The sequence below is a fragment of the Camellia sinensis genome, chromosome 15 (genome assembly GCF_055761805.1).
Source record: "Camellia sinensis isolate YWXY chromosome 15, ASM5576180v1, whole genome shotgun sequence".
NCBI lineage: Eukaryota > Viridiplantae > Streptophyta > Magnoliopsida > Ericales > Theaceae > Camellia > Camellia sinensis.
Window position 1 is genome coordinate 21,638,820 of NC_138975.1, and position 23,185 is coordinate 21,662,004.

At 38.1% G+C, this 23,185-nt stretch overlaps 1 protein-coding gene across 1 annotated transcript; it reads left to right on the forward strand.

The window, feature by feature from the left end:
• Nucleotides 1-14,910: 14,910 nt before the first annotated feature.
• Nucleotides 14,911-22,134, forward strand: LOC145812744 (uncharacterized). The gene is made up of 5 exons (XM_082907875.1): nt 14,911-20,443; nt 20,527-20,814; nt 20,896-20,995; nt 21,093-21,722; nt 21,914-22,134. The coding sequence occupies exons 1-5, from the start codon at nt 18,174-18,176 to the stop codon at nt 21,998-22,000; spliced, it is 3,375 nt and encodes a 1,124-aa protein (XP_082764001.1). The 5' UTR covers nt 14,911-18,173; the 3' UTR covers nt 22,001-22,134.
• Nucleotides 22,135-23,185: the final 1,051 nt, after the last annotated feature.

Below are 23,185 nucleotides of genomic sequence, written 5' to 3' on the forward strand. Positions count from 1 at the left end.
TTTCGGATGCTTAAGCAATACCCAATTGTTTGGAGCCACCAAAGGAGGTTTGACCATCCTACCTAGGTTCCCAACAACATTTCTTTGGGTAGACATCTCCTTAGGTTTGTTCTGCATGACAAACCAATCTGGAACTCCAGGTATCCACGAACCTACTGACCCAGCTGTTGAACTGTTTCTTTCTTCCTTCGAAACCATTTTTGAAGCTGGCTGTGAAAGCCACTGTTTGGCCCTGACTCCCTGTTTTGGACCTAACTCAGGCCTTTGATGAAGGTGGCCACTTTCCGTCTTGCGTGAGGCTGGTCTATGAGACCAATCTCTGGCTATGATCCTATAAACCGAACCCTTCTCTGGTCTCCTTTCAGGATGACTGTTCTCCATTTTGTAATAATTAGGTGGTCTGGACTCATATAAAGGCCTTTTGCCTTTAGAATGCATTCTAGCGGCTGTTGGCTCAACCATTAATGGTTGCTGCCTAATGCTAGTTGGATATGGCCTTTTATTATAAGCGTTGGTTGGTTTAGGACGCCTCTGCACATCCTTGTAATATTGCTTTCCATCAATTGGAAGCCCTTTCAACCACTTGTAGCTTAGCCTGCATCTGGGACACATTCTTTGCATGACAGCTGCTTCTAAAGAATTGTCATCCAATGTTTCTTCATCAGAGTCTTCCCTCTGGTCTGAGAAACCTTGTCCAATAGCTGGTAGATTTCCCGTGTCTTTCTTGACAGTTGTCTAGCTGGCAACATGTATCTGCACATTGACTTCTTCCAATTCTTTCAAAGACAAGTTCTGGAAGTCTATCGTGATAACATTGGCTGCCACCTTTCCAATTTCTGGGAATGGATTAGTATCAATCCCCATGGCCTTTTCTGCTTTAGTTGGGAATTTTAAACTCCCATTTCGAACTTGCTCTTGGATCTTGTCTCGAAAAATATTGCAGTTTTTAGTTGAGTGAGACCAAGAATTATGCCATTTACAATACACTTTTCCTTTAAGTACCTCTGGAGATGGAATTTTGACTCATTTTGGTAACTTTAGGAAATCTGCAGCAAGCAAACGATCAAAAATGTCATCTGCCTTTGTTAAGTCAAAAGAGTATTTCTTATGAATGTCTTTCTTTTTAAACTGCTGGTCAATTGTTGTGTCTTTATGAATTAATTCTTCACAGATCACAAGTTCTTTTTCTACAATCTCTGCTACATCGATCTCATAATTAGGATCTCTATAATACGTCTTGTATGATGCATTACTTCGATCTTGTTCTTCTTCTAATAATGCTTCATACCTAGACACCTTATAAGTTAATTCCACTAAGTCTCTAAACTCAGTTGAGTCAAACTTCTTTCAAAGCCTAAACTCTAGACCATTTTGAGCCAATCTTACAAATTCAGGCTCTGGTAAGATAATCCTACATTTATTTCGTGCTCTTTTAAATCTGGCAATAAACTGAGTAGCTTTCTCATTAGGCCTTTGACTCAATCTTGCCAAGTCTGCTATGGAAACCTCTGGCTCTGTTTGGAAGAATTGGGCATGAAATGCCTCTTCCATTTGTTGCCAAGTTTGGAGAGAGCCAGGTGTAAGGTTAATATACCATACAAATGCTATCCCAGTTAGAGAGTTTGGGAACAATCTTAACTTCATATAGTCATTGTTAGTGAATTCACCACATTGAGCAGCGAACCTAGCAATATGTTCAATCGTTGACTGCTTTCCATTCCCATAAAAAAGGAGAAGTCGGGTATCCTAAACCCCCTTGGGTATTCATGTACCCTATCTACCCTTTCTGGATATGGCTTCCTGTACACAGGAGTTTGAACCCCCCGAGCCATTGGTCCACACATCTCTCTAACAATGTCAACAATATGGTCCCTAGGGACCATATTTTGTGTCTGTTGAACCACTACTGGAGGAACAAACACAGGATTTAGTGGACAACCTTGTGCCTAGGGTCCTCTTGGTCCATAGGGTGGTATGTTTGGGACTGGTTGTCCCTGTGGTGCTGGCTGCTGTTGAGGGTATGGATAACCTCTTTGAGCCTGTCCTGCAAAAGGACCTGCGAAAGGTGCTGGAACAGGTGTTGTGTCTCTTCTAGTTGCAGGAAAACCTTCCAACCCCCCGAGTATAAATTCGAATAAAGGGTTAGTGAATCCCCTCATGCCAGGTATGACTTCGAACATGGGATTTGAAACCATCCTTATGCCATTTTCTTGTACTGGGCCAGATCCACCAATTTGCACGGCTTCACTGTTAAGTAATGAGACATTTTGACTTGCTATAGGCCTCAAAATAGGTTCATACCAAGACTGAGGTGATGGTCTTTCATAGTTTTGATTACTAGTTTGACCATTAGAATGTCCATTAATTTGCATAGGCTGTTTATCTCTAGCCAATCTTTGCTGAGGAACATTTGAAATTTCCTCCATGTGTCTTGTGTTTGTTGGTTGGTGGGTATTCATTCGATCCAAAAAGGATGTTGCCCACCTTTCTATTGTATTCATTAACTGCTATCCCATGGCATGTACTAGACCACCCCATGGATTCATTGGCTGAGTAGATGGAACAGTGGATAGTCCAATTCCTTGGCCTCGTCCAATATTATGAACATGTGGTACTTGTTCTGAAGTGCTGGTCTGTTCAACCATAGGCTCTAATAAAATGGGTGTTTCCACAGGATTTGTTATCACATTATCTTCTGGATTAGGTATTTCTACCTTTCCTTCGACGCCTTCTTCTAAGCGTTCATTTTCTTCTTGTCTCCTACGTTTAGCCATTTGAATTTGTCCCACCGGGCGTGCCAAAAATATATGTTGGCTTTTTTGGCTTTCGAAGGTTATTTTTGTAATTGTGAGCGTTCCAGTAAGGATCAATCAGTCCTTACAGAAATTTAATTGCCAACCAATTATCAAACAATTGTGTTTTAGTTTTTTTAGCCTCAATGAAGAGGACTTTTACTGGTGGCTTTACTTAGGAGGAATAAACTGACAATGATTAAATGAAGAACAATTGCAGTATTTCATTAAGTAAAACGAAAGACTTACAATGATCCAATTCAGCCTCGTAGAAGTTTACAGTAACAATTTACTTGAAACTACTCGTATGAACAAAGTGCAGTGCAGGAATTTTAAAGTACAGAAATACAAAGAACAAGAAATGTAAAACTGAAAAGGAAATAAAGTAGATAAAGCTGGTTTTTTGGATCTGAGTCTGGGTCTTTTTCTGGGGCCTTCTCTGCTATTTATACTTGTCAAGGATGACCATCGAACTGCACTTCTAACCATCGAATCACTCCTCCATGATCACTGATCATGTTGCCTTATAGTTAGCTCCACTATGCCATTACTTGCAGTTAGGCTTCCTTCCTGATTTTGAATTTGAATGTGAGTAACCGTTGAAGCCACATCACTTCGCACCTCTTTGCTGATCCAGTGTGACGCAGATCTGGTAAGAACCAATACTAACTACCACGTAGACGATCATGATCGAAGGTTTGAATTGTCTTCCTGTATTACCCTCAACCTACTACGTGTTGAACTGTGATTGGCTTTATACAAAATATGTAGCCAACAGCTGTGTGTTTGGTTACGAGTTGTAAGTTTTTGTATCAAATATCATATGTCACATCACTCAATTCAAACTTAATTTAAAACTTTTTTCAAAACTTTTTTCAAAATTCATAACCAAACAAATTTTTCACACTCAAATCATAATTTTAAAACTTACAAATTCAAAATATAACTTTATTCTCAAATCATAATTTTAAAACTCTACCCAACACTGCTTATGTTTTTTCTTACCTCCAAAATAGGCCAGCAGTACCGCTTGGTCCCTACCCTACAAAGGTGTACCATGCAACTAGTTGTATACTTTTGTTTTTTAGTTTTTTTTTTATGTATGTTAGTATATTTTTATGATAAATGCTATATTTTTTTAAAAAATTTATCCATGAATTTTGTATGAGGAAATATTGATTCATTTACTCTTTAGAGTTTTCTAATGAACTAATTAGTCCTTTTTGTTTTGAAAAGTTATATTTATTTAATTTGGTGTCATCTGAATTTAAGTGAATATCCTTTTGTAATTCATTTTTTCAATTTTTTGATTCGTTTTTGAGAGGAGAATGGAAATGTGAGGCATGAAAGGTTCTTTTTGAGAGGGATTGGTGACTAAAATGTTAGTTGTTGAGTGTAAAAATCTACATTTCTATTAATGTGATTTTCTGGTGTTATATTAGAGTGTAACATTAAAGTGTTACGTTTAGAAAAAAAATATACTAAGGAGTTTTTGTGTGTTACATTAATTGAAGTGTTACATTTGAAAAAAAAAATACACCAACGAGTTTTTTTGGAATATTACGTTGTTACGTTTGACAAAAGTACACTAAGGAGTTTTTTAATGTATAACATTGGAGTGTTACATTTGAAAAAAAACACATTAAAGAGTTTTTGTGTGTTGCATTGATTGGAGTGTTATGTTTAAAAAAAAAAATTATATTGAGGAGTTTTTTTTGGAATGTTACACTGTTACATTTGAGAAAAGTACATTAAATATTTTTTTAGTGTGTTATATTGGAATGTTACGTTTGAGAAAAGTACACTAAGGAGATTTTTTTTGAAATGTTACGTGGTTAGGTTTGAGAAAAGTACAATAATGAGTTTTTTAGTGCGTTACATTTGAGTATTACGTTTTTGGAGTGTTACATTGAAATGTTACGTTTGGAAAAAGTACACTGAAGAGTTTTTTTTTTTTGAAGTGTTACGTTTAGTAATTTTAACATTATGAGAAAACTCACATTTGTTCTTCAACACAAAACACATGCGCGTTTATACTTGACCCTTTATGTAATTCACACTAGAATGAGACCTTTGGATCTATAAGAAAAAAAAGAAGGACCAAACAGTTCATAAGATCATTACTTGGGATTTATTGGTGCTTCATCCATATTTTTTTTAAAGTAATTATGATAATTTGTAATTCAGAAATGAAATTATGCATTTTTGTAATAATGTTATGTATTCTGTGATATTTTATATGTTAGAAAATATTTGAATAAAAAAATATGTAATATTATTAAAAAAATGTGCTACATTACCATAAAATTCATAACTTTATTTCTGAATCACAAATTATTTTAACTTCTACCAAAAAAAATATGTAACTCATACCAAAAAAATATGTAACATTTACTACAAAAATATATAATATTTCCCACAAAAATACTTAATAAGATGCATATGGTACACAATCTAAAATCAACAAATGTTCTGTACAAAGTAAAAAATCATTGGGTAATTACAAATACGCCTTTTGAGATTTATTTAAGATACGGATTATCCTTTACAAGTTGAAAAATTACAAATATTTCCTTGTCAAAAAATTTTATTTAACAGCATTAACTGAAAAATAAAATTTCTAACTATTTTTCTATACAATAATAAAATTATCTGAATTATTAAGGAGAAATTGCAAATACATGAGACGATCACAAAATAATTACACTATAAATGGGGAAAAAAAGTTGGTGCAACTCTGACACACAGGAAGAGTTGCACCAAACATAGGAATAAATTCGCACCATGCACACAGGAGAGTTACGCCATCATAAAAATATAATTTTTTTGCTACTGCTCCGTTGAAATGTAATTTTTTCAATTATTATTGAAATAGATTTATGATATTATTAAAACTGTTAATTGATTTGATAATTTATTAATAAAATCGGTCATTCGTGATGAAATTAGAAATTTAAAAGAATGTTATATAATTTCAAAATTAAGAGACAAATTATATTTTAAATAAATCTAAAAAAAATGTATTTATAATTTATCTAAAATCATTCAATGCTTTTTGATTGGTTATTGTTTCACATCAATTGTTAAAGTGCGATTTTGTAACGTTCATTTCCTCACCAACTTTTTTAATTTAATTTGATATGACATTAAACCATTTATTTTATCCCCAAATTTTCCTTCTCCAATACTTTATTATTTTTTTTAATCTTTCATCAAATTCAACTTTGATGAAGTATTTGATGAGTTCTCTATTTGATAAAAAAATAATAATAATAATAATAAAAAAGACTCCCTTGATTTTGAACATTTAATAAAAAGAATGATACTTTGTCATTAAATTTAAATTTGATGAAAAAAAATGTAAAGGATTAGATATAGTCTTTAGGCCACGCTTGTTTGGCTCCATAGGATGGAGGGAATTAAGAGTATGGTGAGATTGAGTGAGGAGATTAAGTCACGTTTGTTTAGCAGATTAGGTTGCATAAAATTGTTAGTGAAGTGATGGTTAATGAAAAAATTGTTAATGTAGAGATTGTTAGTGAGGGGATTACGTAAAAGTGCGTTTATTTTGATGATAGCAGTAGTGATGATTAGTGATGGGATTGTTAAATTATTTTTATATAAAATTTTAAAAAAATTCTATATTCAAATTTTTTCAAAACAAATATAATTTTTTTTTACAAATAACAGATTGCACTTGGGTAAAAAAAAATAATAATAATAAAATAGCACTTAATCCCCTCACTATTTTTTCAATCCCTATCCTTCTCCAGCTTTGTTAATCCGGTTGTATAATCCACTTATAAATTTCCTTAACCAATTGTTACAGGGTCAATTTTCGTTTTCAATTTCTAGCCTGTAATGACACTAAGTTGCAGCACTTAGTCTAAGCCAAGCATGCACGAATTACCCACTATAAGTTTTGTAAGCAAGCAAGCATACACAAATAGATTACAGGAACCGTTCCCAACCTTTATTATCACCAAATAATACAAGGATACATGAGTATTCGTACAGATAACATGATCTGTCTAAATCCCACTATGCCTTAACATTTATAGGCATTTTACAAATCAATTATGAGCAGTTGACACCCCTAACTGCTAGGGCAAATTCAAACCAACAAGGCTGCTGCAGATTGTAACTGCTGGAAACTGCCTGGAACTGTCTTGGACCAGTCCCTTAATTCTAGCAGCCTTTGTCTTGACTTTCTGCAAGCATAACTGCTATAAATTGCCTGTTTGTCAGCTTTGCATCATGCCAAGGAACTACTATGAACTGCCTATCCATTTCAGCCTTTTGAACCCTCCTGAGTTTAATCCATGAAATTGTAAGTCTTGGTCTGCCATGTCTTGCCCACTAATCTGTTTGACCCAACAAGTCTATGCTGCCAGCAGCATTCAGGTTAAGTATAGTCGTTCATTTGCCCACATGAAACATTACTCGCCTTTGGGTCTAGTGGCATTGCCATTGCCACATTGTTACCTTGACTTAGGCATGCCTCCCTCATGCCTGACTTGGACCTTGACATAGGTGCAAGGTGTCACCCCATGCCAAGCTGTGTGTCTAAGTCTTAAGGTGCTAACAAACCACCCCCACCAGAAGAAGCCGACGTCCTCGTCGGTAAGGCCTTTAAGTAGTCTAAAATTTGCTTCTCAAACTACCATAGAGTTACATCCTTTTCCCAACTCGCATCCGCATCAGGAGAACCCTTCCACTTAACCAAGTAATGAGTTCTTTGATTTTTCTTACTCTGTCCCTCTGTCTTGTGGTCCAGAATCCGTTCCACTTCTTTGTCAAACTGTTTTCTGATCACCGGAGCGGAACGTCGAGCTTGCGTCCGTGTTAAGTTAGCCTGATCCTCATGATAAGGTTTCAGGAAACTAACATGGATTGTTGGGTGTATCTTCAGCCGGTCAGGCAATTTCAGCCTGTAAGCAACATTTCCCACACGTTTTAGAATTTCAAAGGGTCCATCATACTTCGGAATTAAGCCTCGGTGCGCTGTCTTACTACTTATCTTCTTCCAAATTTGTGGAGTAAGCTTTAGCAGCATCTTGTCTCCCACTTTGAATTCCAAGGGTCTTCGCCCTTTGTCAGCATACTTTTTCATCCGCTTGCTTGCCTTAGCCAAACTGTCTTGTGCTTCATCCAGCATGTCTTGTTTAGCTCTTGTAAACCAGTATGTTGCAGGACATCTACCCCCTGAGCCAGTCCGTGCCACTTCATGCGGAGTGAGGGGTTGTTGCCCCGTGGCTAATTCAAATGGACTCATGCTTGTGGCAGATGACCAATGCAGATTATAACAAAACTGGGCACTATCCAACAGTTCAATCCAATTCCTCTTACTTGCAGTCACATTATGTTGAAGGTATTCTTCTAGCAAAGCATTTATTCTCTCGGTCTGTCCATCTGTCTGAGAATGATTTGCTGTAGAAAACTTTAATTCGGATCCCATCAAGTTAAATAACACCGTCCAAAACCGTCCCGTAAATCAGGTATCCCTGTCACTAATAATATCCTCGGGCAAACCAAAGTATTTCACCACATACTTATAAAATAGGTCTGTTGCAACATCAGCGGGACAAGCATGAGGGGCAGGGATAAACATAGCATATTTAGAGAAACAATCAACAACAACCATAACAGAACGCATACCGTTCACCTTTGGAAACCCGGATATGAAGTCCATGGAAACAGACACCCATGGCTTTGTTGGAATAGGTAACGGTTGCAGCAGTCCAGCTGCTTTCTTTCTCTGTCTTGTTCAGTTGGCACATTAGGCAAGTTTTGACATAGGCTTCTACAACTTCCTCCATTTTTGGCCAACAATAGGAACGAGACAGTAAAGCCATCTTGCGTTGTTGTTCGGGGTGACCCGCCCATTGCGGATCATGAGTTTCTCTGAGCAACTCTAGCCTTAGCTCACCAACACTACGGACATATAATCTATCTCCTTTGCTGTGGAGTAGATCGTTTTCCAACCAATAGCGACGCACAGTGCCATCTTTCACTTGCTGAACTAGCCTTTGATATTTGGAATCAATTGCAGCACTTACTCGAATCCTTTCCAACAATTGAGTTTCAATGTTTGATATCACAGCAACATAGTCCCCAATTTCCTTCCGACTCAAAGCATCAGCAACCTAGTTGTGGAGCCCAGGTTTGTGTCACCATTCGAAGTTATAATCCTTAAGGAATTCCTGCCATCTGGCCTGTCTTGGAGACAACTTCTTTTGTGTTTTGAAGAAAGTATTTGCCACATTGTTCGTCAATTCCATGAATTTTGTTCCCAATAGGGTAGACTCTCCAAATCTGAAGACAATGCACAACCGCTGTCATTTCCTTTTCATGGGCAGAATACTTCTTCTCCGCATCATTCAACTTCCGACTTTCGAACGCAACCGGGTGCCCCTCTTGCACCAAAACACCGCCAATAGCCTTATCAGAGGCATCAGTATGTAATTCAAATGGAAGTTCAAAATCAGGTAGCTGCAAAACAAGTTCACTTGCAACTGCCACTTTCAATTTGTCAAAGGCCGCCTGACAATTTTCATCCCACTTCCAGGGTCTGTCTTTCTTGAGCAAATCTGTGAGAGGTGCTGCCTTCTTTGAGTATCCCTCAATGAATTTTCTATAATAGTTGGCCAAACCCAAAAAGGAGCGCAACTCAGTCACTTTGCTTGGTGCTTGCCAATCTATGATTGCTTGCACTTTTTTATTGTCCATCTTTACGTGGCCTTTGCAGATTACATGCCCTAAGAACTTAATCTCCCGCTGGGAAAACTCACATTTTTCCTTCTTGACATACAACTGTTGTTCTCGTAACTGAGTGAACACCATCCGAAGGTGAGACAAGTGATCCTCTAGGGACTCACTATATATTACAATATCATCCAAATAAACAACAACAAACTGATCGACATAATCATTGAATACATCATTCATAAGATTACAGAATGTAGCCGGGGCATTAGTTAACCCAAACAACATTACTAGGAACTCAAAAGACCCATACCTCGTAACACATGTGGTCTTTGACTTATCCCCTTCAGCCACTCAGACTTGCCAATAGCCAGCACGTAAATCCAATTTTGTGAAGTAAGTGGCCTTGCACAATTGATCGAATAGGTCTGCCACCAAAGGGACTGGGTACTTGTTCTTTATAATCACTTTGTTGAGAGCCCGATAATCCACACACATGCGCAAACTTCCATCTTGCTTCTTTTGAAAAAGCACTGGGGCACCGTAAGGGGCCTTGGATGGCTGAACCAGTCCAGCATCCAATAAGTCCGTCAATTGTCTCCACAACTCTGTAAGTTCCATTGGGGACATTCTGTAAGGTGCCTTTGCTAGAGGCTTAGCACCCGGAATCAACTCTATTTTGTGATCAGTGGCACGCCGAGGAGGAAGGGACTTTGGCAACTCCGAAGGCATCACATCCTCAAATTCCCTTAACACTTCTGCCACTTCATCCGGCACTTCTACTAATAGATCAGGTTTGATTTCCACCAAGGCAACAAGAAAAGTCTCTACGCCTTTTTTCAAACCGTTGTGCACTTGAATGGCTGAGAGGGTCTCCGTCTTCCTCTTTGCGTCCTTGCCTTTGTCTGATTTACTGCAACCAGCGACAAAGCAAGGCTTGTCTTCATCCGAAATAAATATCCCACCCAAATATGGCATCAAAGCCACTTTTGCAGTCAGAAAGAAATCATTTCCTAAGATGACATTGAAATCATCCAAAGGAACCACCATCAAGTTAACCCGCCCAGTCCAATCTCCAACTATGATCGATACTTTGGAAGCCATTCCTTGCACCGATTGAGCCACTAAGTTCATTGCCTTGATTCGACTGGTGCTTTGGGTAACTTGCAATTCGAGGGTATGTAAAACTTTTTCTAACAGGAAGTTGTAAGTGGCATCGGTGTCTACCATTGCCGCAATGTCAGTACCTACCAATTTCATATTGATGTACATTAGACCAGTAGTAGGGGTTTTGTCCGCATGAATTGCATTGAGTAAGTGTAAGGAGTTTACCCTAGTCGGCCCCTCAGAATCTGACTCCCCTTTGCCATCTTCCGCGACCATAGCGTTAAGTTTCTCACGCTTGGCACAGTCTTTCACTCTATGGGGTCCATCACAGATGAAACACCCTTTGTTAGATTTCCCATCATTGGTTTGAGAAGAATCCCCTTTTTGCTTATACTTGGAACCCTCCTTTTCCTTCTTGAAACCAGACTTCTTCTCTCCCGTTTGCTGGTTTCATTCGTGGGTTCCTTGCTTAACTTGTAGTCAAGCAACCCATCTGCCGCAGCCATGGCAGAGGGTAAGTCTTTGACACCGAGTCTTCGAAGTTCTAACTGGGCCCAATTCTGCAACTCAGACATAAAATTGAAGAGTTTATCTTCCTCCGACATGTTCTTCATGTCCAGCAACAAAGAACTGAATTCTTTCACATAGTCCCTCACCGATCCGGAATGCTTCAACCGTTTCAAGGCGTCTCTTGCAACCCAAGATGTGTTGCAAGGAAGGAATTTTTCCTTCATTTCCTTCTTAAGAGTCTCCTAAGTTAAGATCTCTGGCCGAGCATCATCTCCAACACGTGTACGCCACCAAAGTTTAGCATCACCAGTAAGGTACATGCTTGTGATTGTAACATTTTCTCCTTCTGGCACATGAGCAGCCTTGAAGTACTGTTCCATGTCCCACAGAAAATTCTCAAGTTCCTTCGCACTCCAATTTCTGCTAAAAGCTTTAGGGTCTGGAACTTTGATTTTCGAAGGAGTCTTTTCCGAAATCATATGCCCACAAACAACCTTCTTCAGAAGGGATAGTTCATCCACAACTTCCTGAAACTTGTCTTTCCAAGAATCCGAAATGGCTAGCACATCCGTTAGCATGTCTTTTCCGAAATGGCCAGCACATCCCATCCAAATATGGCATCAAAGCCACTTTTGCAGTCACAAAGAAATCATTTCCTAAGATGACATTGAAATCATCCAAAGGAACCACCATCAAGTTAACCCGTCCAGTCCAATCTCCAACTGTGATCGATACTTTGGAAGCCATTCCTTGCATCAATTGAGCCACTAAGTTCATTGCCTTGACTCGACTGGTGCTTTGGGTAACTTGTAATCCGAGGTTCTGTACAACTTTTTCTAACAGGAAGTTGTGCGTGGCATCGGTGTCTACCATTGCCGCAATGTCAGTACCTACTAATTTCACATTGATGTACATTAGACCAGTAGTAGGGGCTTTGTCCGCATGAATTGCATTGAGTAATTGTAAGGAGTTTACCTTAGTCGGCCCCTCAGAATCTGACTCCCCTTTGCCATCTTCCACGACCATAGCGTTAAGTTTCTCACGCATGGAACAGTCTTTCACTCTATGGGGTCCATCACAGATGAAACACCCTTTGTTAGATTTCCCATCATTGGTCTGAGAAGAATCCCCTTTTTGCTTATACTTCGAACCCTCCTTTTCCTTCTTGAAACCAGACTTCTTCTCTCCCGTTTGTTGGTTTCATTCGTGGGTTCCTTGCTTAACTTGTAGTCAAGCAACCTATCTGCCGCAGCTATGGCAGAGGGTAAGTCTTTGACACCGAGTCTTCGAAGTTCTAACTGGGCCCAATTCTGCAACTCAGACATAAAGTTGAAGAGTTTATCTTCCTCCAACATGTTCTTCATGTCCAGTATCAAAGAACTGAATTCTTTCATATAGTCCCTCACCGATCCGGAATGCTTCAACCATTTCAAGGCGTCTCTTGCAACCCAAGATGTGTTGCAAGAAAAGAATTTTTCCTTCATTTCCTTTTCAAGAGTCTCCCAAGCTAAGATCTCTGGCCGAGCATCATCTTCGACACGTGTACGCCACCAAAGTTTAGCATCACCAGTAAGGTACATGCTTGTGATTGTAACCTTTTCTCCTTCTGGCACATGAGTAGCCTTGAAGTACTGCTCCATGTCCCATAGAAAATTCTCAAGTTCCTTCGCACTCTGATTTCTGCCAAAAGCTTTAGGGTCTGGAACTTTGATTTTCGAAGGAGTCTTTTCCGAATTCATATGCCCACAGACAACCTTCTTCAGAAGGGATAGTTCATCCACAACTTCTTGAAACTTGTCTTTCCAAGAATCCAAAATGGCTAGCACATCTGTCAGCATGTCTTTGAACCAATCTGCTGTTGAGGTCTCAAGGGCAAACAACCTTGAGGCCACAGCATCCAATCGATCCGTCAGTGAGCGGTTCTCATCAGCAGGGTCACCCACAAGATTTTCCAACCGCGTTACTCTTTCTTTCAAGGCATCCATGCCAGAAACCATTAGAGCATAACCGTGCTCTGATACCAATTGTTACAGGGTCAATTTTTGTTTTCAATTTCTAGCTTGTAATGGCACTAAGTCTCAGCACTTAGTCTCAGCCAAGCATGCACGAATTACCCACTATAAGTTTTGTAAGCAAGCAAGCATACACAAATAGATTACAGGAACCGTTCTCAACCTTTATTATCACAAAATAATACAAGGATACATGAGTATTCGTACAGATAACATGATATGTCTAAATCCCACTATCCCTTAACATTTATAAGCATTTTACAAATCAGTTATGAGCAGTTGACACCCCCAACTGCTAAGGCAAATTCAAACCAACAAGGCTGCTGCAAATTGTAACTGCTGGAAACTGCCTGGAACTGTCTTGGACCAGTCCCTTAATTCTAGCAGCCTTTATCTTGACTTTCTGCAAACATAACTGCTATAAACTGCCCTATCTGTCAGCTTTGCATCATGCCAAGGAACTGCTATGAACTGCCTATCCATTTCAGCCTTTTGAACCCTTCTGAGTTTAACCCACGAAATTGTAAGTCTTGGCCTGCCATGTCTTGCCCACTGATCTGTTTGACCCAACAAGTCTATGCTGCCAGCAACATTCGAGCTAAGTATAGCTGTTCATTTGCCCACATGAAACATTACTCGCCTTTGGGTCTGGTGGCATTGCCACTGCCACTGCCACATTGTTACCTTGACTTAGGCATGTGTAGACGTCCCCGAACGCCCCGGGGGGAACGAGCTCCCGTTCTGTTCATTTGGGGTCACTACAGCTCAGGACTCTCAAATTGTCACGGTTCTAAATCTGAACCAAAGAGTCCAAATCCGGCAAATCGTTTTGAGAAAACAGATTTTTAGAAAAGAAGTGCCAAACATGGACTGCTTTGCCAGATACAGAGTCGCCACCTAAATATTTTATTTTGGGAAATTTAAGAAACCCTGACTCGGTGCCAAAGGCCATGTGTCTGTCATCACCAAAGTTGCCTCGGCTCGGGAACTTGGGTACGATTGGGGAAGGTCACTTCGTGAGCACCCCCGCTCGCCCGATCGAAGATCGGCCTCTACTAACCATGATATCTATTTTTGAAAATTTTGTGTGTCCTTATTCCGGTTATTAGCTTAGGTTACTATGTGATGCACACAGCATATAAGTATAGACTGGGTCGCCCGAATTGGAACAAAACATTTCATGCTTGTTTACTTGAAACACTACAGGAAAAATGGTGTATAGCAACGTTTTTTTTGTGGCGTTTAGGAAAACGCCACTATAAATTCACGAAACACAACGTTTTCAAAAAACGTTGTGTCTGACCTCAATGAAACGGTGCCGTATTGGGTCAATGTATTCACCGTCAAATCTCCGTCTCTTTGAATTCAGTCTCTCTTTCTCAGTCTACCACAACTCAGTTTCCCTCTCTTCCAAAACCCTCGATTTGAAGCTCTCACTCTCTCTCGCTTGAATTCAGTCTCTCTTTCCGTCTCTCACTTTCCATCTCTCACTTTCTCTCTATATGTTCCATAGCTCGGTCTCTCTCCCTCTCTTTCTCTCTCTTCCAAAGCCCTCGACTGATATTCATCGAACCAGATCAAAGACACACACACACTCTCTCTCTCTCTCGCTCGCTCGATTGCAGGTGTTGCTCTTCATTGATCTGTCGCTGGAGAGCTTTGATCAGTCTCTTCATCGAACTTGAACTCAAACTCGATCTGTTCTTCATCAAATCGCAGATCCAAAATCGATATCATTCTCGAACCAGATCGATCTCTGTTGCTCTTATCCCAGGTACAATTTTCATTCTCTTGAAGGATGTCTGGAGGTTTCTCTGTCTTCTAATTCTATTTGGTCATTTTCCTTATTTTTGTCTGCTCTAATAATGGGTTACATATCTATAGAGGCTTATAGGGTGTTAAATCTTTGCTTATAGCACTGTAATCACCCCGGTAAGTTTGATGATTGACAAAGTACTCCAGTTTTGGAGTCAAGAAATTTTTTGATCTAATGCCTTTGTCATATGGCTAGTAGGCCTTTTGATTTGTTTTTGTTTCCTTCGGTGAGTGTTTATCCACATTTTATTATTTGACAGTCAGAACAATGCCATTTTAGCTCTGTGCTGTTTTGTTTGGACGGCTGAACTATCCTGGAGATGTAATGAACTACAGAACTACTGAGAAATAAATGTCCCTGTATGAGAATGTGATAATCTTTGAGTTTCATCGACACATATATAAATATATTGAATGTATTCTAAATCTTAATGGTATTCACGTTTAGGTAAATGGAAATATGGAGTTTTCTTTAATTGTAGTCGAGTGTTGCTGCAATTCTTTTTTTGTTTTGCAAATTTAGATGTATGTTTTTAGTAATTCCCAAGCTTAGAATTAATTATTGATGATTATCAGTCTGAAATTGAGTATGTAGGGTTGCCTCCACTTGTTCTGAAGGAAGGCGCTAACCACAGTCTTTCTTCCTCTTTTAACTGTGTTGGTGGAGATCATAGAATGCTGAGAAACCCTCTGGCTTTCTTAGCTAATAAATTATTGATAGTTGCAAGACTAATTTCTGTACTGATGCTTTTGATCAGATGGGCTTCAGGTTATTTTGCAGTTTGTCTAAGCATATTTGGCTAAGTTGGTATGGGTGTCCTTCAATTATAGGGAATCCTGTTTGGTTGACTTTGGTGTAGTGGAAAACTTAGTGTAAACATATTTCTTTTATTGCCTACGAGCAAGATAATTTTATTATATATTGGAACTAGCTATGTGAACTTAAAAGACTCGAAAAAATTCCATGACATGAGATTTAATAGAGGATATTGGAAGTTGAATGATGGTCTCTACTCCTAAGGTGAGATGGACAAATCAGGGCACCAATTTTATCCACAAACTTGGCAAGTAAAAACTGCATTTTCTGTCTAAAGTTGGATTGAATCAAGATACCTTTAGTTATCAACCCATATTGAGGCTGGAATGAAAATTATATGTATGTGGGTCTTAGACTTGGGGATTCAGCAAATGGAAAATGGACCTTGATGATATACCACTGAGATATCCGGGGCGCAATAAGATATAGACTTAATTGCGTGATACATAAGGTTTAAAAAGTTCTTTTGGGGGTTGAGATTGTTGTTATTGTTGTCCACTGTCTTTTGATCTGCTGATATTAAATTTTATTTTCTATTTGGCTAACATGTTTCCCTGCAAAACTTGCTAACATGTAATTAGTATTTCATAATTCAAGTGGATTCAATCTTCTTTTGATGCATGTCTTACATATGAATGGCAATTTACATCAATTTCACATTGCTGTAGGCAAGCAACAGTGTTTCTATTGAAGTTTTCTTTCTTGCTTATGAGACTTAGAAGTTTGAACAACAGTTCTAACATAGATTGTCCAGTTATATAACTACAATTTTGAAAAGCAATAACCTTTATATATTGAATGGACCAAGTAGAAAATAATTTTATTGTATCTAAACCAAAGAAATTCGAAAGCTACGTGGTTGGAATTCTAAAAACTCTAATTTGATGTTTGAAACATGCTACAGTTGAATATACTTAAAAATACTATTACTACATCATTTTAGCTTATTACTTAAAAATACTATTACTACATCAGTTTAGCTTTTTTGTTTTTTGCAATATGGCAATTTGCAAGAATATACTTTTTTTGACAAAAAAGATCCGCAACATTATAGTTGCATAAATACATTATTCAAGTGGAGCCAATTCAATATTGATGGCAGAAACTGAACTTAAGAGAGTGGCAAGAATAGACTTGTGTGCAATAATAGAGACTCATGCTTCTTCATCACTTAGACAAGATTCTTTTTTTTTGTTTTTGTCCAGTCATGATTTAGTTTTGTGGACAAATCAGCTGACCTTTATAAGCATGGTAAGATGTTACACACACATATGTAGATGGTCTCATGATCTCAAAGTGACAATGTATGAGATTAGTTGGATGTTTGCAATTAATTATCTATTTGGCAAGTGTGCTTGGTCTATATTTTTTGTGCTTATATTTTTTGTGCAACATTATGATTTTGAATTTCTAATGTTTATCATAATTTTTTGTTAAGTAATTTGAAATCTACCCTCGTCTGCACAGTTTTCTTTTTGGGCTTTGATAGGGACACAAAAATGGTGCTATACAAATGAAATAGAAAACTACTAAGATATATTGGTATGTGTGGGTGTTCATGTAGTAGTGAGAACTTGTTGCTTACTTGTGAGTACAAGAACAAACTAAATGAAGCATACCTAATATCTAGTACTTGCCATTGTAATGTGCTATCAACTACAATCATGGAATTTTTTACTTTGTGATCAATCAAGATAATCTGGTTGTTCTTGTAGAATCTTCATTAGAGATACTCAGTCATCTTGATGAAGTTCTATATCATAATCTATCAAGAGCATTGTAGAAACTTTTAGTTTCTTCATTAGTATGCTTCATGCTAGAAATGCTTCTAGTATGCTTGATAGTGTTGATTCAAGTTGCACCACCGGGATGCAAAAATCATGACAGTTGTTAATTTAGCAAGTAATTATCCATGCATGCATGAATAGCCGTAGACCCGTCCAAGAATCTTCATCAGAGATACCTAGTCATCTTTGATGAGGCTCTTCTTGGATTGTCCAGTTCGGACAGTTCAGGAACACAAGTCTATGTTGTAATTAGTAGTTCTACTGCTTAAATATAGTCCATCTCGTAGAGATTTCGTGTAGTAACTCCTCATGTTCTCCGGGTGCATACTAGACAAGGTGTAGCAATACACCCAGTCTGTGTAGTGTACTTGGAGAACCATGGGGAGATGCTGCCGAAATTTCGTTAGAGATGGATAGAGCGGTATGAGCTACTTTTTACAATATAGACTGTGTATTCCTGAATGGGAAAGTAGGATGAACCAACCTATTAGAGAAGAGTTAGAGGTAAATGGTGTCATGTCGCATGCATTATAAGGTACTTAATTGAGGTTAAGAATAATTAAAATGAAATGATAATTTTGAACTTTGTTGATTTGACAGTGACAGTTGTAGTGTAAGACGAAGTCAGATGGATAAAAGTTGGATAAATCAGCATAGGTTGCATCCAGAATATATAGAAGGGGTTAAGGAATTTGTTAAACTTGAATGCCAAAATAATCTTCTATCCAATGAAGTCACATGTCCATGTAAACGGTGTCGGAATGTCAAACTAGTAAAGAAAGACCTTTTGGGGGAACATTTAATGGTCAATGGGTTTCTTCCAAGCTACACCAGATGGATTTTTCACGGGGAAGATTTACCGGCGTCTGTGCCATTGAATGAGAATGTCAGTGATTCGAATGATGGCGATGAAGTCAATGAAATGATATATGAGGGGTTCGGACTTCCTCCACCAAGCTTGGTTCATCGTGCTAGTAATGAGACAGGAAGTTCTAATATCGAACTAGGCCCGGATAAGAAAACTGAAAGATTTTTCAGTTTATTGAAGGAGGCCGAAAGAGAGTTGTATCCAGAGTGTCACAAGTTTTCAACGCTGTCATTTGTCGTTCGATTATTGCATATCAAGTGCCTTAGTGGATGGAGCGACAAGTCTTTCACGATGTTGCTTAAACTTTTGAAGGATGCATTCCCAAAAGGTGAAACTTTGCCAAAGTCGTTCTATGCAACGAGGGCACTCCTTAGGGAATTGGGCCTTGATTATCACAAGGTACATGCATGCCCAAGAGACTGCTCACTATATTGGAAGGAGACAGCTAGTAGGGATGATTGCATAGTGTGTCAGACGCCTAGATACAAACAGTTTGAGGGTGAGAAGAATGATTATAAAAAGAAGCAACAAAGAATTCCCCAGAAGATTGTGAGATACTTTCCTTTGATTCCAAGGCTTCAAAGATTGTTCATGTCATCCAAAACTGCTTCATTAATGAGATGGCATGTAGAGGGCCGAATTGATGATGGCAAAATGAGACATCCTGCTGACTCTCTTGTCTGGAAAAATTTTGATACTTTGTATCCCAAGTTTGCGAGTGAGCCTCGCAATGTCAGACTAGGTTTAGCAGCGGATGGATTTAATCCATTCAAGGCAATGAATGTTGCTCACAGTAGTTGGCCAGTTATTGTAATGCCTTATAATTTGCCACCGTGGTTGTGCATGAAACAACCTCATATGATGATGATATTGCTCATTGATGGTCCTTCTTCACCTGGCAATAACATTGATGTCTACTTGCGCTTGTTAGTGGATGAACTGATTGAATTGTGGGAAAATGGTGTTCAGACGTACGATGCAGAAACTAATCAAATGTTTCAATTGCACGCGGTCTTACTGTGGACAATAAATGATTTTCCTGCATATGCAAATTTGTCTGGATGGAGCACGAAAGGTGCTTTAGCTTGTCCTTGTTGTAACATACGTACTCGACATCGGTATTTGAAGAATGGAAGGAAAATTTGTTACATGGGGCATCGCCGCTGGTTGAATGCGAGTCACAAATTTCGAAAAGATGCTGCGTCTTTTGATGGAACTTCTGAATTTGAACCATGTCCAACTCGGTTATCGGGGGCTAATGTGTTACGACAGCTAGGGCCTAAGCATCAACCAACTAACAGACAAAAAAGAACTAGGAAAGGAAAGGAAAAAGAGGACAACGAGGAGGATCATAATTGGAGGAAGAGGAGTATTTTCTTTGAGCTTCCATATTGGGAGCATAATTTGATTCGCCACAATCTTGATGTAATGCACATTGAGAAGAACGTGTGTGATAATGTATTGTGGACGATATTAAATGTTGATGGGAAAGGAAAGGATAATTTAAATGCTCGTCGAGACTTGCAAGATATGGGAATTCGAAAGGCATTACATCCTAAAAAAGGGGTTGGGAACAGGTATTATTTGCCGCCTGCATGTTTTGCTATGAACAATAAAGAGAGAGGTTTGTTTTGTACACTCCTGAAGAATATCAAAGTTCCAGATGGGTATGCATCCAATATTTCTCGTCGTGTTAACCTCAAACAACATAGCATATCTGGACTGAAAAGTCATGACAACCATATATTGATGCAACAAATACTTCCAATAGCAGTGAGAAATTTGTTACCGAAAAAAGTTGTTGAACCATTGATTGAGTTAAGCAATTTCTTCAGGCAGCTGTGCTCCAAAACTTTAGAGCCAGATGGGTTAGATCGTCTTCAATCCCAAATTGCTCTTACACTTTGTCATCTTGAGAGAATTTTTCCTCCATCCTTTTTCGATATAATGGAGCACTTGCCTATTCACCTAGCAGAGGAGGCCAAGATTGCTGGTCCAGTGCAATATCGCTGGATGTACTTCATAGAAAGGTGTGCAATTCTACTCCAATTTAAGGTTGTAGTCATTTGTTTGTTTATAATTGAAAGTCATGTGTGCATTTGTTTGTTTATAGGTATCTTATGACACTTAAGTCATATATGCGTAATCGAAGTCATCCAGAAGGTTCAATTGCAGAGGGATACTTAGTTGAAGAGTGTATGACCTTTTGCTCAAGGTACTTGGATGATGTCGAGTCAAAATTGAATCGACCAATAAGGAATTACGATGTTAGCGACAATCCTGGGATATTACTGGGTCATGCTTTAGGAAAAGGAAAAGGGTTTGCGCTTGATAACACATCATGGGTACAAGCTCATCGGTATGTGTTATTTAACACTGCTGCGGTTGTCCCATATCGAGAGTAAGATACAATCTTTGTTCCAAAATTTTATTGATACCATTAATAAGTATCTTGCATTTTATAAGTACTTTAAATGTATAGGGAGCATCGTGATGTTATTAAGCGGTCACATCGTCGTCTTAAAGATTTTGATGTGGATCGCCGTCACAATGATGAGTTTCCCAGATGGTTTAATTCTCATGTAAGTACTAATAACTTACATGTTTTTAATTTTCAATTCTCATGTTTTCAAATTCTTTGTTAGTTAATGTTTAATTTTGTTGACTTTGTAAAAATAGGTTGAAGAGCTTCTAGCTATTGAAAATGCTGTGTTGTCAGATGAGATTAAAACTTTGGCATTGGGACCTAGTAAAAAGGCCACGAGATTCAATGGGTATATAATTAATGGTACTAGGTATCATACGAGGAGTCGTGAGTGGAGAAGAAAAACTCAAAATAGTGGGGTTATGGTGAAAGCAAAGACTTGTAGCTATGCAAGTACCAGAGACATGAATCCTGTGGAAGGTGAAGTAGCATACTATGGATATGTGACAGATATTATTGAATTGTATTACTCATACGACCGTAGATATGTGCTATTCATGTGCGACTGGATTGACAACAACAAAGGATTGAAGCAGGATGGGTTTGGTTTCACACTTGTTAATTTCAATCATTTGTTATATACAAAGAAACAAAATAGTGATGAGCCATTCATCCTAGCATCTCAGGCACAACAAGTTTTCTATGTTAATGATCCCGTTGAAGCTGATTGGGAAGTGCAGATGAGAGTTCTTATAGTGGAAGTTCAGATGAGAGTTCAGAGGAGAGTACACGCATCATACCTGATCCACCCATGTCATGGTATCCTCCAGGTAGCTTGCCTAGTACATCATCGAGTACTGGTTCGACACATGACACTACTGCTGGTATGAATTATTTTATTCAATTGAATTACTCCATTAGATTTCTCTGTTGATGTGCTTTTTTCTTTTGATGTTTATATTTCTTTTTTTTTAAACTAAGTGACACTACTCCATTTGCTCCATTGTCTGCTCAATTCTTGTATTATCATTCTTTCTAGTATCTTCTAACTTGATATTGATATTTGGATGAGTAGGTCATAGTTCGAGAGGCCCAACACTCATGCATGGTAGTGATTGGAACCCAAGTGGTGGCATTTTACATATTGTGCCTAATGAGTTGAACCAAGTGGTTGACGGGTATACACCCTTGGCTTCTCGTTTGGGTGTTTTAGCTCGAGATGGGAACCTTATGCCCCTCACTTATAGAACTTGGAGCCATGTACCGAAGGAAAACAAAGAGAGAATTTGGAGAGAAGTAAAGGTAAAAGAATTATTTCATTTTACATATCAATTTTAATCTTAATTTGTTATTATTTATTTTATTTGTTTCATATTTTATAGTTTTATTTTTCTTATTTTGTATTTTTTTTTCTTTCTTCTGCATTGCTGTCTAGCTTCCTGGCTTTGACCTTTCTACCTTCCAGGAAAATGATTAAAAATAAAAAATAAAAATTATTATATTCAATTACCCAAAATAGTGCTTGTTTGTAAGACAAATACCAGCATTGCCATTGCACACTTGGAATTTTTCAATCATCATCGTTGGGTCATAGGAACGGCTAATATTATCTTGATTTGTGAAATTAGCTACTGCTGTGGGCTTGCTGCTGTGTGTATGCTGCTGCGTATATGTTGTTGCTGCTGTGTGTATGCAATAGTCACAACGTTGCCAATTATTTGCAGATCAATACAGATGCCGACGAGTCAATGAAGAAATTTGTTTTGGCATCTGTTGGAAAAAAATGGAGAGAGTGGAAGGCTAGAGTTAAACAATTGGGGTATACGCCATTCGACAACGATGCTGATAGGTTAACTCATCGGCCCGAAAGAGTACATGAACATCAATGGCGAAGCTTAGTCTATTATTGGGGCACTCGGAAGGCACAGGTATCATTTAAATTGTTTATATAACTCTATCGTAATCTCATAAGATGAGTTTGTTAATTAATAAATTATCTTGTGTTTGTGTTCATATGTAACAGAAAAAAAGTATAAAAAACAAAGAAATTCGGAAGAAGAAGACATTAAATCACATAACTGGAAGAAAACCATTCTCAGTTGTTCGAGTAGAGGTATATAGTTTCTTTATATTTCAAATTGAAATTGTATATTTTGATTTTGTTACTTAATTTTAAGTGTAATTATAGGAAACTAATAAGAAGAATGGAGTTCCTGCAACTCGCTTAGAGGTGTGGATGGCTGGGTACACGAAGGATAACAAACCAAGTAATGATAAAGTTGTTGCGGTCATGGTATGTAGCACCATAATTATATACTTTGCATGTATGGAATGTATTAGATACTTG